At 42.3% G+C, this 25,956-nt stretch overlaps 2 protein-coding genes and 1 pseudogene across 3 annotated transcripts; all 3 read left to right on the top strand.

Annotated features, from left to right (window-relative positions):
- Positions 1 to 261: 261 nt before the first annotated feature.
- On the top strand, positions 262 to 10,234 carry LOC132771838 (veficolin-1-like). Its single transcript, XM_067462557.1, has 8 exons — positions 262 to 423; positions 735 to 872; positions 1,491 to 1,553; positions 1,834 to 1,869; positions 3,505 to 3,638; positions 5,433 to 5,562; positions 6,065 to 6,199; positions 9,085 to 10,234. Exons 1-8 carry the CDS (start codon positions 321 to 323, stop codon positions 9,333 to 9,335), a joined length of 990 nt encoding a protein of 329 aa, XP_067318658.1. The 5' UTR covers positions 262 to 320; the 3' UTR covers positions 9,336 to 10,234.
- LOC132771831 (prickle-like protein 1 pseudogene) lies at positions 6,759 to 9,078 on the top strand (annotated as a pseudogene).
- A 105-nt stretch (positions 10,235 to 10,339) lies between the features above and the next one.
- Positions 10,340 to 24,833, top strand: LOC132771846 (veficolin-1-like). 2 transcript variants are annotated; one of them, XM_060770327.2, is made up of 8 exons: positions 10,340 to 11,966; positions 13,598 to 13,735; positions 16,127 to 16,189; positions 16,480 to 16,515; positions 19,655 to 19,788; positions 21,324 to 21,453; positions 23,904 to 24,038; positions 24,563 to 24,833. In XM_060770327.2, exons 1-8 carry the CDS (start codon positions 11,864 to 11,866, stop codon positions 24,811 to 24,813), a joined length of 990 nt encoding a protein of 329 aa, XP_060626310.2. In that variant the 5' UTR covers positions 10,340 to 11,863; the 3' UTR covers positions 24,814 to 24,833. The 2 variants fall into 2 exon arrangements, with proteins under 2 accessions (XP_060626310.2, XP_067318659.1); XM_067462558.1 differs by having other exon boundaries at positions 23,904 to 23,961; positions 24,563 to 24,644.
- Positions 24,834 to 25,956: the final 1,123 nt, after the last annotated feature.

Genomic DNA, 25,956 nt, shown 5'->3' with positions numbered 1-25,956 from the left:
ACTCTGCAAAAGGATCAAAGCTCAAAGGCAGGTGTTATTCAACTGGAGGAAATGTTTGCTAAATAAGGGGGTTGCACAATTCAGAGGTTTCAAATGTTTGCTGTAGAAAGGGAATATATTTAAATGAAATGTCAGGTATGCCAACTCTTGTGAAAGCAGCCATTTCAAAACAGAGTATTTCAGTCCAGCCCTCATCAGACAAAATTTATAAACATTTACACATGCCATTATTTACCGAACTATTTGCTCTCTATAAAAGGGGGTACTAGGGCATTTGGAGACAAATCCAGGGAGTTAACCTGGTCAGTTCCACAGGTAAGATGGCTGGCTGGCTGGGGTTTTACCTAGCTGTGACCTGCTTTGCTGTCATATCTCTGGAGAAAGGAATCTTTGGAGAAGAGACAGACACCAACTGCTGTGAACGTGAGTCAAACTGGGAGGGAAGGACAAATGGTATTTGTTTCTCCTGGGCAGGACCCAGGTCATTGGGAGGAGAGGACTCCTGTGCCTTTCAAGTATGTACAGAAAGAGAATTTGAGCATTGCTCACATTGCTGTAGCAATTTCACAAGAGAAGCTGGCTGAACTTCTTCTGCATCCAACTCCATTCCTAGATTACATGTATGAAATGGGTAGTGTAGGGCTGGTGCAAACCCAGTATTGTTTGCTGCACTGTAATGACTCACTTAGGTTTATGATCTATCATTTTGTTTTTGCTTTCCTATCTCTTTGCAGAGCTGAAGGGCTTATCACAGTGTGGAACGGACAAGGTCTTTTTCCAAGGCCAGCCAGGCACCGCAGGAATACCTGGCATCCCAGGAACAAATGGGTTGCCCGGAATGAAGGGAGACCCTGGATTCCAGGGCCCCCCAGGTGAGATAAGGGCCTTCTGATCTGCAAATCTGTTGAGAACCAGAGGCAACAGTTTTCTTTTGGTGTTTCATCTCTAACAGATCAATATTATCATCAAATGACAGGTGCATCTGGAAGGGGGGGGGGTTATTAGCATAATTGTTTAAAATGTAAATTACAATTGGAATTGTGTTTGACACATGCACAATGTAACAGAATAGGATATATAGTTGTCATCACACAAACTTCCAGTGAGGCTCTGTGGACAAAGCATCCTGACAGCATGGTAGGACACTTCCCTCGGAACACAAGAGGCTTCCCGTGTTCCATAGACAACAACGGGAGGAAGCCAGGCAGTGACGCTTCCCCCCATGGGGTGCAGCAGGCAATGCAGTTTGTGGGGCAACAGTTTCTCCCATGGATTCACCATGTTGATGGCAAATCCAATCACTGCCCAATGAATTACAATCTCACTGTGATGAGGCCCCTAATCCAGGTTCTGAATACCAACCAAATCCAATGCCTTGTTCATCGTTCAGGCTGATCTCTACTGATACCTGCATTTTACCATTAGATTGGACGCCTTGAAGATATGGTGTCTTGAGAAGTTTCAAATGTTGTCTGATCTCTTTCCCTCAGGTGAGAGAAGCTCTCCTGGGGCACCTGGGAAAGCTGGACCCAAGGGAGAGAAAGGAGAGCCAGGTAAGTTCCCCTATAGCAGGGGATTGCAGGTGAAGCCTAGCCCAAGCAAACATCACAAGCTGCACTAGACTTTATGATTTAGCTGATTAGATGTGTGCAAAAATGGGGCTAGAGTGGAAGACGTTTTGCTAATTTTTGATTTGCTAGATAAAATAAATTCATATTTTTTAAAAATGCAGTGTCAATATACAGGGCTGCCAAAGCTTTTCTCATCCTCATTTTAATTCTGACATGGACACCATCTTTGTTGAATTCAGAAATTTGTTTTTTCTTTCTACAGGAGAGGAATGCACTCTTGCTAAGTGTCAGCATCATGGTACGTCTTGTCATCACTACCACAGACAATGTGGTTGAGCCCTTTTTCAACAATGGTGTGATCCTCTTATCCAAATAATCAGATATATTGCACCATCAAAGTCAAAGTAGCTGAGACTCATTAGGGACCTTGCCATGCGTGCTGCTGGAATCACCATAGATTGCTGTGATCTCAGTGGTGGCCACCCAGGGAGTGTGGGGAGCTGTCGCCCCATGCCCCACACTGTCCCAGCTTCCCCCTACCTCATCAAAAGGAGGGAAACATGAAGAAGCCAGCTGTTCCCATAAATTGCCATCGAAAGACAGGAAGCCTTTTTTCAGTGGCAACAGGGTTTGGCCAACAGTTACTCCATGGAGCCACCACAAAAGTAGTTTTCCAGGGTGTGGTGGGAGCCTGTTGCTACCACCAAATGCCTGTTGCTACCACCAAATTTTGGGTCATGTGAAGAGGTCCAAGGACTTATAAATTAAAAATGCATTAAATGATGAAGCATACACATACACAAAACAGATCTGCAACTTATCATGGAATATTAGTATTACTATTACTGTTACTATAGTAGACTCTCAGGGCCCTTCTGGACTGGTCCCAAAATGCAGGGCCTGTCAGACTACCTAAAGCATCCAAACAATGCCCCAGGTAAAAGTGAATTAATTCAGGACAAAGCAGGTAAACCCCGCTTGTCCCGAATTAATTTGATACCCAATTAGGTCCAGGCCTTCCTGAAAGGCCCTGGTCTAATGGGGCATTGGGTCTATGGGGTCTCACACAGGGGTAATTCGAGGACTAACAACAACAACAAAATTTTATTTATATACTGCTCTATCCCCCCCCCCCCCCCAAGGGGTTGGGCCGAGGCAAGTGCCATTTCTAAAAGGCCCAGGAAATTGGGTGCAATGCTATGGGAGGCTGCAACAATAATAGGTATAGTCCATGGCTGTTCATTTCCAGGGCCTAATAGGAGGAAGTGACCTGGGTAATTGGTAGAAAAAGATATGGCCTTATTCAACAATATCTGGAGCTGAGCTAGAACTAGTCGTTATCAAAGGCTTGTTTAAACCACTAGGTCTTCAAGTTCTTACGAAAGGAGAGGAGGGATGGAGCCAGTCTTATTTCTCTAGGAAGGGAATTCCAGAGGCAGGGGGTGACCACCCAGAAGGCCCTCTCTCTCGTCCCCACCGACCGTGCTTGTGACAATGGTGGAAGTGAAAGGAGGGCCAATGGGTCAATGGGTCACAACTGACTGATATACATGTTTACCCACTGTCACTTTTCAATGGAATCATCATTGCTTTTTTTAATTGTTTATGCATGCACCAAATTCACATGGCTGGGCAGAACACTAAATTTTCAGCATGTGAATCTTTGTTAGAACAATCCTGTGGCCAGCCCCAGGACTTACTATATTGCTGCAATAGAACCGGCTGCACCCCACCCAAGAGCCTTTCTATGGCAGGTAGAGAGTGGTGAAGCATCAGAGACGGTGCATCCCCACCACTTCTAGAAATTGTCCATCCCTGCAGTAGAGGGTTATGTGCATAAGCCTCTACTCTCCACCCTTCTCATGCATACTATACTATCAGAAGACAGATTGCATTGACCAGTTCAGACTTTCCTCTTTGGTGTTTCATCTAGAGGAAAGAGCCAAAGACTGCAAAGACCTTCTGGAGCGTGGAGAGACACTGAGTGGTTGGTATACAATCTACCTTGCCACGGAGAAAGCAATGAGCGTCTTCTGTGACATGGAGACTGATGGAGGAGGCTGGCTGGTAAGCTTTAACAAATGATGCAAAACTGCTGTGTGTCATAGATATGCCCATGATCTGAACTGGCAACCATGTAAAATGAAGGGAAAATCACTGAACTTTGCCAAAGGAAAACATGGTACTTACTGCTTGAATCCCAGAACTACTCACCTGAATCAATGGTCATGTGAATGAGAAGAAGGGAGCCATGAAGGTATGTGCAAATCTCTCTTTTGTAATCCTTTTAAAATCATTGCCAATTGGATCATTATGCTCACATAATTGACAGTTGTGCCAGTAATTTAATCTTCTTACACCTTGCACACTTGCCCTACTCTTCAAGTTGATAAGAAGCACTTCTTCTACCACCCTACACATACAGCAGGAGACAAGAGAAGCAATCATTGATGCAGAGCAGGACACCAGAAGCACCCAGCCTGCTCTGGGGATACCAGAAGATCCTGCCACCATTATTTTGGCTGCTGCTGGCTGCTGCCACCCTCCTGGCAACCAGTGTTACTCAGTAAGCAGACAGCATGGCCTTAGACATAGGGAACATCTACAAGGGACCCTTTATCCTGAAGGGGTTGCAAATCAGCTTTGTGGTGACTGTATGATGTATGGAGTTGATTTGGATTAATGTAGTCTTGAACCTCATTAATTAAAGGCATGTGATACTCCATCACTTGTTCCATTTTTTAGACCACTTCTGTCCGGGAAGCTGCTGTGGCTTTTTATGCCATCTTCCAACTTTCCTTGGACAAGAATGGCATCTAGTTTGGACTTTGTAATGCCCACCTAGCAGAAAAGTGGCAGTTTATGTTGCTTTGGACAAGGAGTGGCTGCAACAACGATACCATCAGAGTAGGAAAGGTCAAAAGGAGAAAGCAATACTTCAGTTCCTCCTCCCCTCTCTCGTGTTGCTTACTTGCTTCATTTATCACCATTCCAGGCACCAAGTGATGAACACCATTTTTGTGCCTGATGGGCACTCTAAAATCCAGAATGTTGGAGCAAGGTAAGGTGGCAGTCCAGCAGTGCTGAACCAATTCTGGCACTGCTGGACAGTGAACACCATCCAGCCACCAGGCAAGCTTGGAGGCATGCTTGTGCAGCTTCCATACAATCTTTCAGCCTTTTTAGTGGCCGTCCATATAGACAGCTGTCCATACAGAGTACCCCAGCATTACCATTTGTGGCCTGTGTAAAAGTGTCCTAAGTGTCAAATAGAGGAATGTTCTCATCAATCACCTACTGAAGAACATTCTAATAATTATACCACATGGCTTTTTCTCCTAGACCAGGGATCCTCAAACTTTTAAAGCAGAGGGTCACTTCATGGTCTCTCAGACTGCTGGGGGGGGGGCAGATAATAGTTTGGAAAAAATGAACAAATTACTAAGTACACTGTTCATATTGTATAGTGTACAGAACTATACAATATTTAAAATGAAGAACAATTTTAACCAACATAAACTTACTGGCATTTCAATGGGAAGTGTGGACCAGGTTTTGGCTGATGAGATAGTCACACTAATTAGGATTGTTGCTGTTGTGTGTCTTCAAGTCATTTCAGACTTAGGGTTGCCCTAAGTTTAGGACAGGGGCTAGTAAGTGACCGAAGAGGGTCTCATCTGGCCTGTGGGCTTTCGTTTGGGGATCCCTGTCCTAGATAGTGTGCCTAATGCCTCCTTGTACCAGGAGATGCCTCTTCAGAGCATTAGGCCAGCCTAAAAGCGTCCATTTAGCAGTGAATCAGAAAACAGATTGCCTCTCAGTAGAAACACTGAAATATCACTCCTCTCTGCCCACATATAGGTTTTCCAAAGGAGGCAGGATGGATCAGTGGATTTCTACCGTGACTGGCAGTCTTACAAAAATGGGTTTGGAAACCAAGCATCAGAATTTTGGTTGGGCAATGATAAAATCCATCTTCTCACAAACTCAGGTAATCCCATGTTGCTGCTGCTTGTTGCAGATACAACAGTATTCCTAGACTGCTGCAAAACATAGGATGCAGGTGTAGCGGTTGAAGTGGGATCAAACCGCTCCAATTATGTGATGCAGCTTCACCCAGGGCTTCCTTCATCCTTGCCATGCCGCTAGGTTTTTGCTTTGTTCCTCTGGTTCATGAAAAAAAGAGCAACCGTCTCTTCATTACCAAGGGAAAACAAGTGTCTTAACAAAGCATTAGAAATAGAACTGGGTCTTTTGAAAGCCTCTGCTTCCCCCTTGTGTGGGGTGGGGGTGTCTCCACTGCTCTTACGATGTCTCAGAACTGGTGGTTTTCCATAGGTGGTGAGTTCACCCTCCGATGCTTGTCAGAGGAGAAGCCCACAGTCCACCATCTTGCTTGGTCACTTAGAGAATACTCTATCTCTAACATGATTGTAAATAAGTCAACGAGTTTCTCTTGCAAACAATACTTACTCTATGTCATGTTTCATCAGGAAGACAGCAGCTGCGGATTGATGCAAAGGACTTCAATAACACCAGAACTTATGTAACATACAGTGGTTTCAAAATCTCAAGCGAGGAAGAAAAGTATAAACTTTCAATGGTCTCTTATGTAGATGGCAATATGGGTAAGTTACACTTTTGGAACGTAGAGGGTCTGTATAGCAGATAACAATAGCAATGTGGAGAGACGGCTGTAATTTTAGTCAACTTCATGTGTTGTTGCCCTTGATAAATGTGTCCTATCCAGCGTAAATTTGCAAAAATATTTCTTAAAATATCATGTATAGTGAATTCAATCATTATATTTTGCATATGGAAATATGTGTCAGTGTGGTTTCATGGTTTGAATGTTGTATTAGGATTTTGGGAGATCAGGATTTGGATCCTTGTGGAAACTCACTGGATGATCTTGGCCAAGTCACACTCCCAGCCTAAGAGGAAGGCAATATCTACTCTCCTCTTATCAGATCTTGTGGGGAAAACTCTACAATGGCTTTACCATTAGTGAGAGTTGACTAGCTCATGCATAATAACATACTGTAAAGTTTGTTTTTAGATGCAATCGTATTGAGAAGAGTGCCCGCTGAGGACACGACCTGACTTTAGAAGCTCCCCTGGAGAACCTTCTCAGGTTGTGCCCTGATAACAGTAGAATTACAATGTCTGGAGATTGATCTTGTAAGTCTATCCTCTGGCTGTGCCGAAGAAAACAATCTGGTGCCCAGATGTGCCTCCAACAGAGTGCCAGGGCATATAACAATTGGGTTTTTATTATAAGAACACCATCTGAAGTGGTTTCACCACTCACTTACTTAGAAATCACTGACTACTGCTATTCAGCTGATGTGATCAGGTGAAAATGTATTGTCGAAGGCTTTCATGGCTGAAATCACTGGGTTATTGTAGTTTTTGTGTTGTATGGCCATGTTCTAGAAGCATCCCCTCCTGATGTTTCGCTTGCATCTATGGCAAGCATCCTCAGAGTTGTGAGGTCTGTTGGAAACTAGCTGTAGCGGGGGGCTCTCCAGCGCTGGAGTGCCATTCGGGGGAAAGAAGAGTCCGGTGGTGGGGAGCGTCTGCTCTTCGGATGTGGAGGAGAGCCTTCGTCTCGATTTGGTGCCCCTCCACTCTGGACATGCATGGCTCGGGCTGGCTGTGATCCCCCTCCCCCCAAAAGACTCCTTTCCCCTTCCATGGTGAGCCTTCATCCCTGGGAGTTGCCTTAGGAGCTGCTTGAGGTGCCCCAGCCCTTCCTTCTCTCACCAGGAGCCTTTAATTGATGAACTGGAACTGAATATCTTGACACTGTCCTGCTGACTTGTGACTATTGGAAATGGAGCCAAAAGTTGGCAACCTTACATTTGGCTTCCAGCTAAGCTTGGCGTCAGATGATGACTCTGGATGTGCCTTAGAAGAATATTCATGGGTTCCTCCAGGTCTTAGACCAGAACAGGTACAACTGTACTTTGCTTGTCTGTCAGAGGAGAAGATTCCTTATGTTAACAGTCCGGGAGAGAAACATCGAATTAAACAGCTTCTTTATCAGCTACCACCCCATGATAATGAGGTGAGATACTGTCAATCTTTAAGTGAAGAAGAGAAGAAGGAACTTCAGATATTTAGTTCCCAAAGAAAGAAGGAAGCACTGGGACGAGGCACAGTCAAATTACTTCCTCGAGCAGTTATACATGCTCTTTGTGAACAGTATGGTACAAAGATAAATGGAGGTGAAGTTGCAGTATTTGCTTCAAGAGCTGGACCTGGAGTTTGCTGGCATCCATCCTGTTTTGTGTGCTTTACATGCAATGAACTCCTTGTTGACTTAATCTATTTCTACTAAGATGGGAAAATCCATTGTGGCAGACACCATGCTGAACTACTCAAGCCACGATGTTCTGCGTGTGATGAGATCATTTTTGCTGATGAATGCACAGAAGCAGAAGGTCGTCATTGGCACATGAAACACTTCTGTTGCCTTGAGTGTGAAACCATACTTGGAGGACAGAGATACATAATGAAGGATGGGCGTCCATTCTGCTGTGGCTGTTTTGAATCTCTCTATGTAGAATATTGTGAAACTTGTGGGGAACTAGGAAAATTGGGTTTATATCTGTGGAAAGTCCAGGGTGGGAGAAAGAACTCTTGGGCCATCCAGTCCAACCCCCTGCCAAGAAGCAGGAAAATGGCATTCAGTTGAAACATTCACACCTACCTCCAACAGACAAGAGTTCTTTCTCACACCCTGGATTTTCCACAGATATATAAACCCAATTTTCCTAGTTTCCAACAGATCTCACAACTTCTGAGGATGCCTGCCATAGATACAGGCAAAACATTAGGAGAGAATGCTTCTAGAACATGGCCATACAGCCCGAAAAACCTACAACAACTCAATGATCAGGTGACTCTCAAGTTCTAATGTTTTAAGACAGTGCTTTATTTGGTCCTTTTGTTATTTCACTCCAGTGTGTAACCCATTGTAAGAAGACCTAGTGGCCAGAATCAATAGCTTTATGAATACACATTGCATGGCATCCTTTTCAATATTTACAATATCATAATCTGGATATACAATATCATAGGATGATCGTCCCTTGTTTGAAAAACTGAAATATTCCACAATCTGAGCCCAGACATGATGCTACAAGTGGAAAATTCCATACTTGCCCTCATGTGATGGGTCACAAAGAAAACACAGATGCACAAAATAAAGTTTATTTAGCATCTCCATGAGAAGGATTGTCTATCAGCTCCCTTCAACTCCTATATATAGTGTGAGCCTTCTATACCTATGGGGTTTGGTCCCAAGGCTCCTTTGTCAGGAGAAGAGCAGGATATAACTGAATAGCCACCCTAGTAACAAAAATAGGGACAGGGCCCTCAGAAAGCTTAGGAGGAATCAAATATTGAATGTATGTCTATCTTCATCTCCATTAGGTTGAAATAAAGGATAAAATTCTAAGCAGTCTGCGGGATTGTATTTGATTTTCCCTTTTTCATTCCCTTTTAGGTGATTCACTTTCAGCACACGGGGGGCGTCCATTCTCCACACGAGACAGGGACAATGATAGCCATTATACAAAAAACTGTGCTGTGGCGTATAAGGGAAGCTGGTGGTATGGTGATTGCCACGCTTCCAATCTGAATGGCCTGTACCTCAGAGGGGAACACGCCACTTTTGGTGATGGCATCAACTGGGTCGCTGGAAAGGGATACCACTATTCTTACCAATATGTGGACATGAAAATTCGACCTCAGTAAATGAAATATCTCTCTCTTCAGACTATTCTATACACATAGTCTTTAATTTGCTGGTAGATTTTGTTTTTGTGTGTGTGTGCCTAACAGAAAAACGTTGAATCCTGCCACTTAAAATATTGGATGCAAAGCCTCTAATGTCCCCATACAGTGAGAATATAGGTGAGCACTCTCTTTTTAACTTGTACATGGAATCTCTATATGAGACAGAGGGTCAACTGTAGTTTGATTGGAAAAGGGTAATTTGGTGATGATGTTTGCTCAGTTGTACCTTGTGTTGGGTTTCATTTTGCCCAGCTTGAGATGCTGCCTGCACTTCCAATGAGTTAGAGTTGGCCACTTGTTTAGAACACACACATCAATACTGTAGTGACCTCAGAAACAAAAATTATACAGAATTGGGACAACTGCTTTTTTAAAAAAACAAAAAAAATCCATTTTTCAAAAATCTCATTCTTTAAGTTATGGCAGGAGAAGCAAGGGTATGATTGGGTCTAAAGCTTAAATTAAGGAAACATTGTGAAAGCATACAAAGATAAGTTTGAATTGGTAATTAAGTTTGAATATATGTACATTTGTATTTGAATCATTTTGTTATCATTTTGTCAATTTTGGATTGGAAACGTGGGGAAAGATGTGTTTTGCTGAAGGACCTCTCTCTTAACAAGGCTACCCTGATCATCAAGTGAGCTCAGGATGGCCTGGCAGTTAACCATTTCTGGGTCTTTTAACTTGTTTCAATTTGTCTTTTTAATTCCTTAATATTTTAATATTCTGTAGCCTTTTTTAATTTCAAGTGTTTACAAATTGTTGAATTATTTTTAATGTACATTTCTTTGAGATTTCTAGGTAGAGGACAAGAAATGGAATTAAATTAATAAATGCTATCCAAAGTGACTATTCCCTAGCCTCCTATTGACACTAGTCTGGGCAACTGCACTGCCAAAGTGGCAAATGGGTTTCTGCCCTTCTAGCAAGGACTATTTCTTGCAGCAAGGTTCAGATTATAGGCTCACAACACGGGGCTGGGGATAGAGAAAGAGAAATAGTAAAACAAGAAGCAAAATCCACTCTATCCAATTTATTTAGTCTGCTTGAGGTTAAAAATATTCTCTGTGTCCTTTCTTAAATCAGCTGCAAGTGAGGTCTCATTGGAAATGGACACGTATTACAGTCATTTGTGTAAAACAAACCATTTTAATGGGTTGGGGCCATCATGGTTCTGCATCCAGGTTTGAGTCAATTTGACTGATGATCAATGGCAACCAACTCATCCAGGCCTCTTGCTGGGTAAATCTGGGTTGATGGATAGAGAATTCCATATGGGTAATGGCCAAATTTAGTGGTTCCTTTGCCACCTGAATATGGACCGCATGCCCCCAAATTGATCAAAACCCTGGTTTCCCATGACCTCAATGTCCCAAAAGGGGATTCCAAACTGTGTCTGATGGCCACAGGGCTCCATCTCCCCTCAACAGGATCTGGACCTTGCATGTGCACCAAAACCCTAATTGCTCTGTTAAGATTTCTTTTTACTGTATGACCTATGCAGTAGTGGAGTAGACTCCCCATCTTTGAAGGTCTTTAAACAGAGATTGGATGGGCATTTTTCATGAGTGGCACTTTTACATACGGAGATAGTTGGTCCATATGAATGGAAAAGAGAGAAAAAACAGGAGGATAAAGCTTGTGGAAAAGAAAAGGCAAGGGATGACAAAGAAGACACAGGCTCACGTGGACAAGGTGAAATAGATACAAACAGATAAAGCAAAATGATAGATATGAAATTATTGAACTGGAATGTCCATGGGTTAAATGAGTCCCATAAATGGAGGCAGACATTCCACTACTTGGAAAAATAGGAAACAAGATGTGCCTACAAAATACACACATTAAAAAAAGTGAGAGATTGCCTTTTAATTTGAAACTGAGGCTATATTTCTCAACTTTGATGAAGAAGAAAAGAAGCAGATAGTTATCTATGTGAATAAGAGATATGTGACCAAAACGATTTTCCAGTATAATGATAGATAATACTTAGGAGTGGAGAAGTATAACTACGGGGGAAACACTAACAAAGAATTATAAAATCCAGTATAGGTTGCTTCACTCATCATTATGACTCAGGCAAACAAGACACAGACAAAAAGTGAGTAAGAGTGAACAACGATATATAGGCTTCAGGAAGAAGCACTTCTATCTAATACAGCAATGAGACAAAGGAAAAGAAACTTCTACAACTCAGCAAATGGATCAAAGCTCAAAGGTGGGTGCTATTCAACAGGAGGAAATACTTGCTAAATAAGGGGTTGCACAATTTGGAGGTTTCAAATGTTTGCTGTAAAAAGGGAATATAAAATGTCAGGTATGCCAACTCTTGTGAAAGCAGCCATTTCAAAACAGAATATTTCAGTATAGCCCTCCTCAGTCATTTCCACGTGCCATTATTTACAGAATGACTTGCTCTCTATATAAAGGGTACTAGGACATTCATTCATAGACAAAGCCAGGAAGGTAACCTATGAGGCAAGATGGCTGGCCAGATGGGCTTTCACCTGGCTGTGACCTGCTTTACTGTCATGTCTATGGAGAGAGGAAGCTTTGGAGAAGAGACAGAAGCTGGCTGCTGTGCACGTGAGTCAACCGGGAGGGAAGGACAAATGGTATTTGTTTCTCTCTGGCAGGACCCAGGTTACTGGAAGAAAGGGCTCCTGTGCCTTTCAATTATTATTATTATTATTATTATTATTATTATTATATACCACCCCCTCTCTAAACAGGACTTGAGGTGGGCTTACAGAGAGTAAAACACAGTGCAAAAACACAGAAATAAAACATGATACATAAACAATAATATCAAAAACCTAACAGAAAATAAAAACACAATACAAAAAACAAAGCAAAATCAAAAACACAGATAATACATAACAGCAATATCAAAAACCTAACAGACTGACATAACAATAGCAAAATAGAAAGTAATGTGAGTTTAAAATTTGTTATCTACCAGAGGCAAAACCAGTTCAAGCCAGTTGACATTAGTGCAGCTATAAACCACATACAATAGAATTATAAAACAATCATTTTCAAATGTCTGCGTAATGGATTGGCCTACCTTGAAGAGTTGGTGTAAAATGCAGTAAACAGGCCTGGCTGGCCAAAGCTAAGGAGAGCTGAAGGGTGGAGCCATCAAGCAGCCTCATAGCCAGAGGTGCAGTCTGATTAGCTGATGAAATTGGAGGGAAACGCTGAGTAACTGGAGATGGGCAGAGCCAGAGGAAAAGAGAAACTAAGGCAGCCATTTTAAGTCAGTTGGGAGTTTGGAGTCTGAAGAATGGTTAGGGATTTTGAAGGGAAGGAAGGAAGAGTTTTGGGAACTGTTTGTAGTTTAAAGATACCTCTTTGAGGAAAATAGTTAGGCCTCTATAGTGATTAGAGTGCTAGTGTGAAAGGAAGGTTCAAAAGGTTCAAAAGATACTGTTTGTATTCCTGTGTGGGGAACTTGGCTTAAGAAACTTAAGTTATAAGACCATTCTCTGACAAAAAATAAAGACTGTTAATCTTATTTACTGTTCCAGGACAAAATAAACAACATAATTCTTGTTTTATTTCAACTGAACACTTCACTTTTTAAACATTCCAGTGAAGGAGGCGGCCTATGAAATAATAAATTGGTGGCAGCAAAAGAAACCTTTAAATAAATCTTTGGTAGCAGCAAGGAAATAATTAATATACACTGGTAGTTTTCCACTTTCTGGCCTTGTGTGAGGGTGTGTGCACTCTGGTTCCGCTACGGCCTCTCCTTGGGCCAGACCTTACCTTTTGTCCCTCCATCCCTTCAGTCTTCCATCTTTGTGTTGTTTGTTGCAGCCTTCTTCCATGTCAATGTTTTTAATTTTTTCTTAACGGAAGTTAGGGAGGGAGCCTGTCTAATTTATTTAGGGAGTGCATTCCAGAGCCAGGAAACCACCACTGAGAAGGCCCTTTCCCCCTTTCACCACCAACCGCGCTTGTGAGGGTGGTGGGACCATGAGAAGGACCTTAAAGTATGTACAGAAAGAGAATTTGGGCAATGCTCGCATTGTTGTAGCAATTTCACAAGAGATGCTGGCTGAACTTCTTCTGCATCCAATTCCATTCCTACATTACATGTAAGAAATGGGTAGTGTAGAGCTAGTGCAAACCCAGTATTGTTTGCTGCACTGTGATGACTTACTTAGGTTTATGATCTACCATTTTGTTTGTGCTTTCCCATCTCGTTGCAGAGCTGAAGGGCTTATCGCAGTGTGGAACGGACAAGATCTTTCTCCAAGGCCAGGCAGGCATCCCAGGAATTCCTGGCATTCCAGGAACAAACGGGTTGCCCGGAGTGAAAGGAGACCTCGGACTCCAGGGCCCCCCAGGTGAGATAAGGCCTGCCTGGACCACAGATATGTTGCAAACCAGAGCCAGTAGTTTTCTTCTCTGTCTTTCATCCATAATAGATTAAAATTATCATCTGACAAAAGCCACTTCTGGAGGGGCACTGTTATTAACTTTATCTGATTAAAATGTAAATTACAATTAAAATTGTGTTTTGTTTGCAACACATAAAATAGAAGAGCAAGACATGGCTGCCTTTTCCATTTCCTCTACCAGAAAGATTGGAGCAGCTTCCTGTAGCCATGGACAAAAACACACAGTCCTTCAAAGACCCCTTTCTAGAAAAAGAAATGCATGTCTAAGAAGATGAAGAAGCTCAACACCAGAATGCTCACCAAGTTGTACTATTTTTTCCTCCAGGTTTTGCGCAAAATTCAGTACATTCCATTTCCTCTACAGAACATAATTTCCCCAATACTTAATTTACGGTACACATAAAAATAAAAGGGTGGGGGATTTCCCATGTTTGTTCGCAGTAGGCAACCAAAGTCTGAAGTTCTTTCTTGCTCCCCTCCCAGCTCAAAGTCCATGTGCAGTTATGTTTCATCAGAATTTTGTGGACTTTTCTTTAAAAAAAGCAAGCTGCAAAATCAAATAATTGAGTTCAGAGGCAAGTTTGAATATTACACATTTGGGAAGGAAATATGTAAATGAAATGTTTAATTAAACAAGTGAAAAGACAAAACACATCACCGAAAATGCACACATTTGTTTTGGGGCAAAAGGGAGAAATAAGCAAATGATTAACTGGGATTGAAGGGAAAGCACTCTCTTGGGGAGAAAAGCTAAATCGTAGAATCTGTACCATAAAATGGACTGCCAAAAAGTCCTCCACAAAAGGTAGTGTGGAATTTCTGACTTGTCATTCACCTTCTCAAAACTCATTTCCACCTTGTTTCCATTCCACATTATTGCATCCAAATCAGCAAAACATGTGTGCTCCTCTTCTGCACTTCCCTTCCTGAACCAAGTGTACTTTAACACACAGTTAAAGCAGTTGGCATCATCTTGCTAGAATTGTGGTGTGTTCCCTGTTTGTTCTTACTGTTCCGCAGTTATTAAAAGGACAGATGCAGCAGGAGTATGTGTGTGTTGTGTGTGTGTGAGTGTGTGTGTGTGTGAGAGAGAGAGAGAGAGAGAGAGCACCGACTACAAAAGGACCACAGGGAGAATTTATACTGACTGATAATCAGGCAGCAATCTGACATATGCCATGTCGAATCAGCCTCTGTTTGGGTCACACACAGATTCCCTCACCCACTGTAAAGTGGGGAGGGAATTCCAACTTTCCAGCAGCCATCCTAATCACCCCTTCCCATTTTCCATGTTGCAGTGGTCTCCAGTGGCAACATGGGTACTTCCTGTCCTCTGTCATCTGCAGTGGCATCTTCTCTCCCCCTCCTTTCTGAGAATGCTTCCTCACTTCATCTAATGTCACTGCTGGTAATGACGGACATTAGGACATGTGTCATGGCCAGAGACCGCCATGACACAGAGGGCAGGAGGGGATGGTGACTGCCATCCCAGGGCCCTGGATGAGAAATACAAGATGAGAAATACAAGATGGAAGAAGGAACAGTTGAAGCCAGGCCCGTAGCCAGGATTTCGTTTCGGGGGGGGGGGGGGTGAATTTTTTTCAAGGGCGTTGGGGGGCTGAGTTTCGGGGGGGCTGAGTCTGAGTGAAAGAGGGTCTAGCCTAGCAAACCTTTTGTATCATTACCCCAATACCCCCATGCATATGGGATATATTGAGTATGGTGATCAGATCATGATATGAATAAACATAACAGTTTAAATAATGCACCAGTAAGGCCTTTTCGCGAACCACCATGAGAATTTCGGGGGGGGGGGGCTGAAGCCCCCCGAGCGCCCCCCCCCCCCCCCGGCTACATGCCTGGTTGAAGCTGGTTCCACTGTGGAGTCAGCCCAACTGTTCAGACATACCAAAGCCAGGCTATAGTCCAAATCCCCTGAGTTTGGTTAACATGGGAGCAAGGCCACATTAAGGTGTCCTTGTCTCATGTTACCTTGGATCAGCTCTGTGCAATGTTTGAACTATAAATCATACAATCCCCCATTAAGCACAGCCAGCTGTGTTTTTTAAAAAGGCATAGTCCACACACACACACACACAATCCCTAATTTTTCTTTTTATCCAAAAAGCAACTTTTCTAAACTCTGGTTGTAGGTGTAGATTCCTTCCTATAGAAGTAAATAGGAACGTTAGAGTCAAGCTGAAATTTAATCCAGGTTCTGAAAACCAATCAATTCCAATCTCTCAGGCTGGTCTCTATTGATTTCTACATTTTACCAATACATTGGATTGCTTGAAACCAATGTTTTCTGAAAAGTCACTGATCTCTTCCCCTCAGGTGACAGAGGCCCTGATGGGGCACCTGGGAAAGCTGGACCCAGGGGAGAGAAAGGAGACCACGGTAAGTTCCCTACAACCTCATTTGAAGAAACTGAAGCAGGATCACAGCTGAAACGTAGCCCACACAAACATTGCAAGCTGCACTCTCCTTCAGCTTATTACGTTTGTCTGCAAAAATAGGGCCAGAGTGGAAGACTCTTTGCATAATTCTACTTCCCCAGGTAAAATAAATTTGTATTTTTTTTTGTAGTTCCAATAGACATTGCCCCCGAAACTGCTCTTATTCTCGTTTTAATTATGATGTGGGGATAAGCTTTGCTGACTTCAGAAACGGGTTTTCTCTTTCTACAGGAGAGGCATGCAGTCTTGCTAGATGTCAGCACCAAGGTATGTCTTATCACCAATACCATCTTCAGCACGGATCCAAAACTGGGGTCAGGGGGTCATAGTATGGTTGAGTTCCCCTTAAGCAAGGCTTAATAATCAGGCATGGTCAATGAAAATGAGTCTCGTTAGGAAATATCTATCAAAATGTATTAAATGATCAAGCATATGCACACATAGACAAGATAGATCTGAAACTTCATGTGGAAAGGATTGTTAACTTTTATATCTCACCAATATAGGCAGGCCTGTAGCCGGGGGGGGGGGGGGTGTAGGGGTTCACCTCCCCCCCTGAAATTTTTCAGGTTAAAAAAAACTTGGTTTACTCATGAATTTTAATTGGTTTACCAAATCCCCATGCTAAGTCTATGAGACGCAAAAAATTAAGAGTCCCTCCAGAACTGCAAGCACTATCTCAAGCAGATATTGACAGTTTAATCACACTGTCATTACTTGCAGCAACAGCCGATGTAACAAAGCAACCAAGTGGTGTTGAATGCTCTCATTAAGGAGGCCAGACTTGGTGGAGGTGGTTGACAGGGGCAGAGCTGCAGGCTATTGAAGGCTGCTCTGCCCCCTGCTGTGCTCTTTGCTTCAGCGTGAGCTATGAGGCAGGTTTCAAACCCACCCCCCTGAAATTTTCAACCCTCCCCGAAATTTTTTTCTGGCTATGGCCCTGAATATAGGTACTCAATACAACTAACAATTAATGTAAAATGAAACAGAAGTCCCTAAGTTACCATGTCAACTCTTGTTTCCCCCCCCCCTTCTATTCCCCTTCCTTCCTTCCCTTTCTTTTCATTCTTCATCCCAATGCTTATTCAGTCTTTGTCTCTGTTCATTCTTCTCCCTTTTTCTCTCTTCTCTCTCTCACACATGCAATTTACTGAAGTATTAAGGAGCAAAAGAGGGAGGATTATAATGCCCTGGAAAGCAACCCAGAGGCTGTCTGATGAAATGTATTTCTTAGATCTGATTTCCGCTTCCTTAGGGCAGGCTAGAGAAGCCTGCCACCTCATGGAGGAATATGATACTCTAGAGTAAAATTATAATGTTATAAAATAACCCTGGGGGTTATAGGCAAAGCCAGAAATGTTAGCAGAACAGCTATGACTTAAAGCTAACCATTAGGCTCTGAAAATCAAATGTGCAGATAGTTTTTTGAAAGCTGTCTGAGGTACCTGGGAGTCATAGATTTTCAGTGTCAGGTTTGCATCAACCAGACCTTTGCCTCTTGCTCTTTCCACCTGGGGACACTAAAGTGGAAATGCTGCAAATACTGGGCTGATACAGATGCACTCATTACCTTATACACTGTTACTTTTCAGTGAAGTCACCATTGCTTTTTTTTTTCAAAGAAGAAACAAGATAGATCATTCTGGGCTCATCCAGACAGGACCCAAAATGTGGGCCCTGGACTTTTACCTAAGACATCCAAAAGACACCTCATGTTGCACCTCAGAGTAGATTCACCTTGCTGAAAAACACCGCACTGCACACAGCAGAAGTCTTTATGGTTTATTAAAAATAAAAGGTAAAGAGTTCATAAAAGCAAAGGTTAATGTTCCAAAATATCAAAATAACATAGCACTTGAAGCATAATCCAATAGGCATCAGCAAAGCAAGACCCAGGAGAACTTGACAAAGTCCTAGAAACCATGAACACAAAGACTGCAAGATAATCCAGCCTAGCCCATGCAAGGTCCTTAGGTAAACGCAAAGTTGTTTTGACAAAAGATCTGGTCTCAAACACGCTGTTTAATACCCTTTGCAAAACATGAAGGCGCTTCTCTGGCCTCTGGCCTCCCTCTTGTTTGCTATCCTCTCACTCCTTTGAACACAGAATTTCAACCGATCAGCCTGATCTAAAGTTGCCATATCATCAAGGTCAATCTGCTTGTTAGCGTCAGCCTGTTTTTCATTATCAGGCTGAGAACCAGGCAAAGAGCTATCTTCTTTCTTGGAGTCAATCTGCACCTGGCTATTTTCAGTATCAACACTCTCATGCCTTGCTGTGGGAAACTGCACTTCTTCTTCACTGTCTATAGCAGAGACATTTTGAACCAAACTGTGAACCTGAGTCCCATCATCCTCGTCAGAAACACTCTCTGATTCCAGCTGAGTCACAACACCTCAGGTGAAAGAGGAAGAATTTGTAAGAAAACAGGAAAACCCTGCTTTCTCATGAATTATTTTGATACTCCATTAGACTAGGGTCTTTCTGAAAGAGCTGGGTCTAATGGTGTATGGGCCCTGTGGGGACTACCTGGTTGTCTGTCTTCACAGCCCAATTTGCTTCTTTGGGCCCCGTGGGCCCGGAGAAGCGAAAAAGGGAACCCATTCTCTCCACAAATCCCCCCCTAAAACCTTTAAAATAAAAGAAAAACTTACCGGCCTGCCATTATGCCTCTCTGCATGCTTCCTGACATGTATCAATGTTGCACTAGGAGGCAGAGGGGGTAAATCACTCCTGCCTCCTCCCCTCCTGGCTCAACAATGGTGTGCACCAGGAAGCATGCAGAGAGGTATAATTGTGGCCCAGTAAGTTTTTCTTTTATTTTAAAGGTTTGGCGGGGGGGGGGGGGGAGGATTTTGGGTTGTCCCAATTCCAATGGAAAGCCCGCTTCTTTTGGGTGCCCATGTTTCTTCACGGGTGAAAACAAGTTACTTTAACCTGTTTTCGCCCACAGTAAATTGCTATCTGGAAACACCCTATATCAGTTTCAAAAAATATTGCATTGAACTGTTTGTGCATGCACCTAATTCACATGTAAGATGAGATTTTACATGGATGTGTGTAGCATTAAGAGTTCTGCATGTGGGACTCTATTACAGCTTCCCTGTGGCCATCCCCAGGACTCACTATGTTGCTTCAATACCACCACAGCCCTGTCCTCAGCAGCCTTTCCATGGCTGGTAGAGAGTGCGGAGATGATCAGAGAAACAGGCGTGTTTCTAGAGATGGTGCTGCCCCCAGTAGTTCAGACAGGGAATCTGTGAGGCTACACCACTTCTAGAAATTGTTCACTTTTGCAATAAAGGGTTATATACATAAGCCTGTTTCCCTCCTCACACATATTATATTACCAGAATGGAGACTGCATTTATCGGTTAACACATTCCTCCTTGATATGTCATGTAGAGGCAAGAGCCAAAGACTGCAAAGAGCTTCTGGGGCGTGGAGAGATGCTGAGTGGTTGGTATACAATCTACCCTGCCACGGGGAAAGCAATAGTCGTCTTCTGTGACATGGAGACTGATGGAGGAGGCTGGCTGGTAAGCTTTAAGAAATGGTGCAAGATATGAGCCCACAGTCTGCACTAAGAACCATGAAATGTGGAGGGAAAGTTACCGAAGTTTCCCTAAGGAAACATGGTGGATACTGACAGAGCACCAGAATTATTAATCTGAATCAATGATCATGTGGGTGAAAAGAAGGGAGTAATGAGGATATGAGCAAATCTCTCCTTTACAATCCTTTTAAAATCATTGCCATTGGACCATTATGCTCACACAACTATTTATTATTTATTTATTTATTATTTACAGTTTACCGCTTTTCTCACCCCTAGGGGGACTCAAAGCGGTTTACACATAACTGGCAAAACTTCAATGCCATACATTGGACACTGACGCGATGCCAATCCATAACAACCACAATAATAAAACCACAATTAAACATAAATCATAATTAGACAGTACATAAGCAATCATTAAAACAATAAATAATAAAAACAGTCTCGCCAGTCGTATTGTGCCAGTGGTTCAAACTTTTCACACCTTGCACACTTGCCTCCTGGAACACAGTGCCAGTCAGTAAGCAGATCTTTTCAAAGCATCAGTATTATACTCGATTTGTGACACAGAACCTATTTACATGGACCCAAAATTGGGGCAAATCAGTTCTATGGTGGTCACATGCCATATGAAGCTTATTTGAGTTAACACATATTTGAATTATGTGAGCTACTCTAAAGTTTCCCTGAGGTTCCAATCAAGAACAGCTGTGTTTTTTTACACAGCCACCCCACTTTCCATGGGGTCAGGCAGTCTGGGGACAAGTGATAGAATCTACCTTGCCCTGTCATTCTGGATTGCATAGCTCCAGCAGACAAAAAAGTGATAGTGTTTGTTGTTTGGTGCCTAAAGTGATGCTAGCTCAAGCAACAAGGCAATCAGAGAAGGGATGGCTGAAAGAATTGAGAAATTTCTTCTTTTCCCCTCCTGCATTGCTTTGTTGCTGAGCATTTATCACTACTATTTTCATGTCTGGTGGGCACCCTAATGCTCAGAATAATGAGGAAAGGTAAGGTGGTGGTCCAGCAGCATTAATCATCCAGCCACCAGGCCAGCTTGGGGGCATGCAGTGTGGTCACCATCTAGTCGCTAATCTTGCTCAGCTGCTCACGATGCAGACCATGATGACACTGATCTGGAGTAATCCAGTATCACCATTTGTGTCCTGGTTGGTATGCAGGTTCTGTCTGTGTTCGCATCAAGACCTTATTTTGTTTTTATTCTTCTGTTCATTGATGGTAACAAACAAGATTCGATCCTCTACTCCTTGGATCATGACAACCAATGTGTTATATGAATTAGTCTGTGAAAGTGACTTGTTCAGGTCATCCATTGAGCAGTTCTCTCTAACCACCACACTGCATGGCCCTTGTGTTATTACACCTCCTTGTAGTAGGAGAGGCTTCTTCAAACCCATTAGACCAGCATAAGAGAACCCATCCAACACCGTTCCAGAAAACAGCTTGACTCATAGTGGGAACACTAAAATAAAATTCCTCTCTGTCTACTCCTAGGTTTTCCAGAGGCGACAGGATGGATCAGTGGATTTCTACCGTGACTGGCAGTCCTACAAAAATGGGTTTGGAAACCAAGCATCTGAATTCTGGCTGGGCAATGATAAAATCCATCTACTCACAAACTCAGGTAAACCCATATTGTTCTATCTGCTTGTTGCAGATAGAACAATATTAATCATTGTTGAAAAACAAAATGTGGATTTCTAGTTAATTATGGAGAAAAGTGTGACTATGTGGTTTACTGAACTAGGTGGTTAGAACATATATTTCCACACAGAATCTATCAGTATGAGATTATAAATCTGGAATATGAAGGATTTTAGGACTGGTTTTGTCGTGCCCCCACAGAAACCTCCTCTGTTTTCCCCCTTAGTTAGGAGAGGTTAGCCTACATATTGTAAATAACCATTATGGTAAGGATCCAGAGTTTACTTACTTAGGCGATCCCTCATTATCCAAGTAAGATTGTCCTCCAAGTTCGGTGTCCTGGCGGTGGGTCCGTAGGTGACTGTGAAGCCCTGTTCTTGACCTGCATGTTCTCCCACAGTGAGAACAGTTTCCAGGTGGAAGGTGGTCCTGGTCAGGGTTGGCTTGATGCACCTTCCTCTTGGCATGTTTCTCTCTTCCACCCCTCCATTCATGCCTCTTCAAATTCTACAGCACACTTGGTCACAGCTGACCTCCAGCTAGAGTGCTCGAGGGCCAGGGCTTCCCAGTTCTTGGTGTCAATCCACAGTTTTTAAGGTTTTTAAGAGATCCAGAGTTAGCCCCTTCCCTTTAAGATATCCCTTTCCCCCTCCCCTTTCAAAAACTTCCCCAGGGATGGAGCCTCTCAGCTGGACTCAACTGCATCTCTGGAATTCAACCATTAGACCAGAAGGTATCAGAGGAGTGAAGATGCTAAAAATATTCCACAGCAAGGTTGAAAGACAATGATTGATCTACAGAAGCAAAACAATTAAACAGTTGAACAGTTGGTTCTGTGAGCAAAGTGGCTTTGTTGAAGACACAGAGAACAAATGAGAAAAGGGAAAGGACAAGGTTTTTTGTTTTGTGTGTGTGTGTGTCAGGAAAACTACCCTAACATAAAACTACCCTAACAGTAAATCATCCAAAAACAAACAGGACACTTAAAGTTGAGCATTCAGCTCATTAGCGAGCAGAGCATGAAGTGCCCTGTGATATGGTTATAAAGAATTAAGAGCATAGGCAGGCAAAGATGCAGAGTCCAATTTTTTAATGTCAACAAAGATTTATTTACAATAATAAGAAATAACTGCATTTCTCAATAATCAAGAACTGGGTCTGAGCTACTCCAACACCCATCTCTTCTAAGGTTTCAAAGAGAGAGAGAAAACACCAATCACTACATCTTTCCTGACACATGCACTACATCTCTCCTATTGGTCAGCAGTCCTGCTGGCACAAGGGTTTAACCCATCGCGCTACCAGGGGCTCCAACAGACAAGTAGGCAAAAATCACTGTTAGAGCAAATCCACAACGTTTTAAGAGATTTTGCCAGTTAGATCAGGAAGAGTTGGGATTTGAAACTTGCTATTATTTTATTAAAGTCTTTATCAACTGTTCCTCTGAGTATATCAACTCTTCCCAGTAACATCCACACACCTCCATGTAAACAGCTTGTGAGGGCAGAACAGATTTATATTAACTATTTCGTAGGGGGAAATATTGCTTCTTATGCATGCTACTTTTTAATATTCCTCTAAAACAAGGATGAAGTTTCTATGGCTCCAGATATTGTTGGACTGCAGCCTCTATCATCCTTCACCATTGATTATGTCATCCAGCTGGTGGAAGTTCCAGGCCAACAGTATCAGTAGGAACACACATTTCTTACGTTTATATTACAAGACCCTCTACAAGACTGCTCTACAGGGGCATTGAATCAAGAACAGAAAGATCTTGATACCACAGAAATTGAGCTCTCATTGGTCATATTGTGCACCCACTTTCTATTATTATAACCAGGAATGGGCTGTTAGAAATTGTGAGAGTTGAAGTCCAAGAGCCAACGTTTGTCCATACTTGATTATAACATTATAATGTCACTCTAAGCATCATGGATTTATAGATTGGTCAGATACTTGGAATTATCTGCTAAAGGGCTCCAGACCATTCTCTTCTGCGATAGAGGTCTCCAGATGCCTTGATTTAATCCTTATCCCTGGGAAATTAGGGAAACATAGTTGGGAAAACGTAGTTCAAGGGAGTTCATTAGAGCTCTCTAATGGGAAATTCTGAACACTCCATGAAACTACAGATCCCAGGAGCCCATAGGATGCAATTATAACAGTTAAAGTGGAATAAAACTGCTTTAATTATATAATGCAGTTGCACCCTTGGCTTCCTTCACGCATGCCATGCCGCTAAGAGTCTTGATTTATTCCTCTGCTTCATGGAAATGCATCAGTAGAAACACTCTCTGAAGAAACTCACTACCTTAAACTTTAATTCCCCATATTTTTGAATTGAAATTACATGTTAACCAAATGTGAAGGCTGAACAGAGAATTCAGTCTCCAAGCCTAATACTTCCTCTGTGATATCTCTTACCAGGAACACAGCAGTTGCGGATTGATTTGAAGGACATGAGTGACACTACAACTTATGCAATGTACGCTAATTTCAAAATCTCAAGTGAGGAAGAAAATTACACACTGTTTGTGAGCTCTTATATAGGTGGCAACATGGGTGAGTTACACTTTTGAACATGGAGGATCTGTAAAACAACTATCAGTAAGGATATGGGAAGAAGTGTGCAAATTGCCCTTGATGGATGTGTCCAATCTGGCTTAAAATTTGCCTGAGCCTTTATTAAAACACCATGCATAGTAGGGATTTTAAAGAGTTTGCATATACAGGCAGTCCCCAAATTACAAACATGTGATTTACAAATGACTCATAGTTAAGAAATGGGATGAGACAACAGGAAGTGACAGAAATCTACCTTTAAGAAAGAACATTCACCCCCGAAAGAGTTATCAAGTGGCAGTTAATCTTTCTGGTCCAAGAAAGGGGGCCTTTCCCAAACTTATATGGAGAAACAGGAACTGAACCTCCTTCTGCATGCAAACAATTTCCTTTTGGTTTGATCACTTCCTTAATATTTTCTAGCAATGAATTTGCATTTTCATCACACAGAGAGCACATACTAAGTTGATTCTTAACTGTCCAAGAGTTTATATCTGCTTTTCCTTTTTTTCATTCTCTTTCAGGTGATTCATTTTCAGGGCACAATGGCTTTGCATTCTCCACACGAGACAGGGACAATGATGGCCATGAATCAGGAAGCTGTGCTGTGCTGTATAAGGGAGGCTGGTGGTATAGCCAATGCCACACATCCAACCTGAATGGCCTGTACCTCAGAGGGGAACATACTTCTTATGCCAATGGCATCAACTGGGTTGCTGGAAAGGGGCACCATTATTCTTACAAATATGCAGATATGAAAATTCGACCTCAGTAAATGAAATCTCTTTCTCTTCAGGCTGTTCTATGTCCACACCTTAATTCTTTTTAAAATCTGCCTTAAATTTACAGGAAGATTTTTTTATTACATGTGCACCTGGCAGAGCAAACCTTGAATGCTGAGCATTTTAAATACTGGGTGTAAGGTCAGTATGTAGTTGAGTAATACTAAAAAGAAAAATGGGTTCTCCTAAAACTGTGGAGACCAAAATACACTGATTGTGGTAATGTGAAAATAACTAAATTAATTCAATTTATATGTTACAAATACACATATCAAAAAACAGGACTGCCACATTCACATTGAGTAGAAACAACTAGTTCTTTTGTTGAAGTATAAAGCAAAGTCTTATGTGAGTAAATGTCCTGTTCTTTATTACATATGAGTAGACTCCAGTAGTATGAGTTGACTCCAACCTGCAACCGGTTTCAACTCACAAGAGCCTTCATCAGGCGGTTGGGTCTACAAACAACACATATCATGAATTCATAAATGCAATTGAACAATTTGTTATATCAAGTTTGTAAGAATATATACAGACACTCACTCATATTATTGAAAAACGTTCAAAAAAAGCTCAACTTTTGACTTGAGAAATTCACCAACAGTGAATTTCTCACCTGATGTATTGGCAAATACTGCGTGCAGATCCCAGTAAGGTGGCCTTTTGCAGCTGGCAGATGATAATCTTGTCAGTGCCGATTGTGTTTAAGTGCAGGCCAAGGTGTTGTTGTTGTTGTTGTTGTTAGGTTGCTGTGAGTTTTCCAGGCTATATGGCCATGTTCCAGAAGCATACTCTCCTGACATTTTTCCCACATCTATGGCAGGCATCCTCAAAGGTTGTGAGGTGTGTTGGAAACTAAGCAAGTGGAGATCATATATCTGTGGAATGTCTAGGAAAGAATGTTTCTGGAACATGGCCATACAGCCCAGAAAACTCACAGCAGTCCAGCGATTCCAACCATGAAAGCCTTCAACAACACATTATTATTATTATTATTATTATTATTATTATTATTATTACCCCACTTTATCTCTTGAAAGGATACTCAAAGGGTCTTGACACAAAGGAGAAACATCACACATACTCACCACTACTATGGGGTAGGACGACTACTTCAAAATTAATTGCTGGATTCG

This window comes from Anolis sagrei, chromosome 1 (assembly GCF_037176765.1).
Source record: "Anolis sagrei isolate rAnoSag1 chromosome 1, rAnoSag1.mat, whole genome shotgun sequence".
Classification (NCBI taxonomy): domain Eukaryota; kingdom Metazoa; phylum Chordata; class Lepidosauria; order Squamata; family Dactyloidae; genus Anolis; species Anolis sagrei.
This window is presented reverse-complemented; position numbering and strand designations above follow the sequence as displayed.

Coding starts and splice junctions, on each gene's coding strand:
- LOC132771838 (XM_067462557.1), top strand. CDS start 321: ATGGCTGGCTGGCTGGGGTTTTACCTAGCTGTGACCTGCTTTGCTGTC. Junction 1,870..3,504: donor TGCTAAGTGTCAGCATCATG/GTACGTCTTGTC, acceptor TGTTTCATCTAG/AGGAAAGAGCCAAAGACTGC. Junction 5,563..6,064: donor CCATCTTCTCACAAACTCAG/GTAATCCCATGT, acceptor ATGTTTCATCAG/GAAGACAGCAGCTGCGGATT.
- LOC132771846 (XM_060770327.2), top strand. CDS start 11,864: ATGGCTGGCCAGATGGGCTTTCACCTGGCTGTGACCTGCTTTACTGTC. Junction 16,516..19,654: donor TGCTAGATGTCAGCACCAAG/GTATGTCTTATC, acceptor TATGTCATGTAG/AGGCAAGAGCCAAAGACTGC. Junction 21,454..23,903: donor CCATCTACTCACAAACTCAG/GTAAACCCATAT, acceptor ATCTCTTACCAG/GAACACAGCAGTTGCGGATT.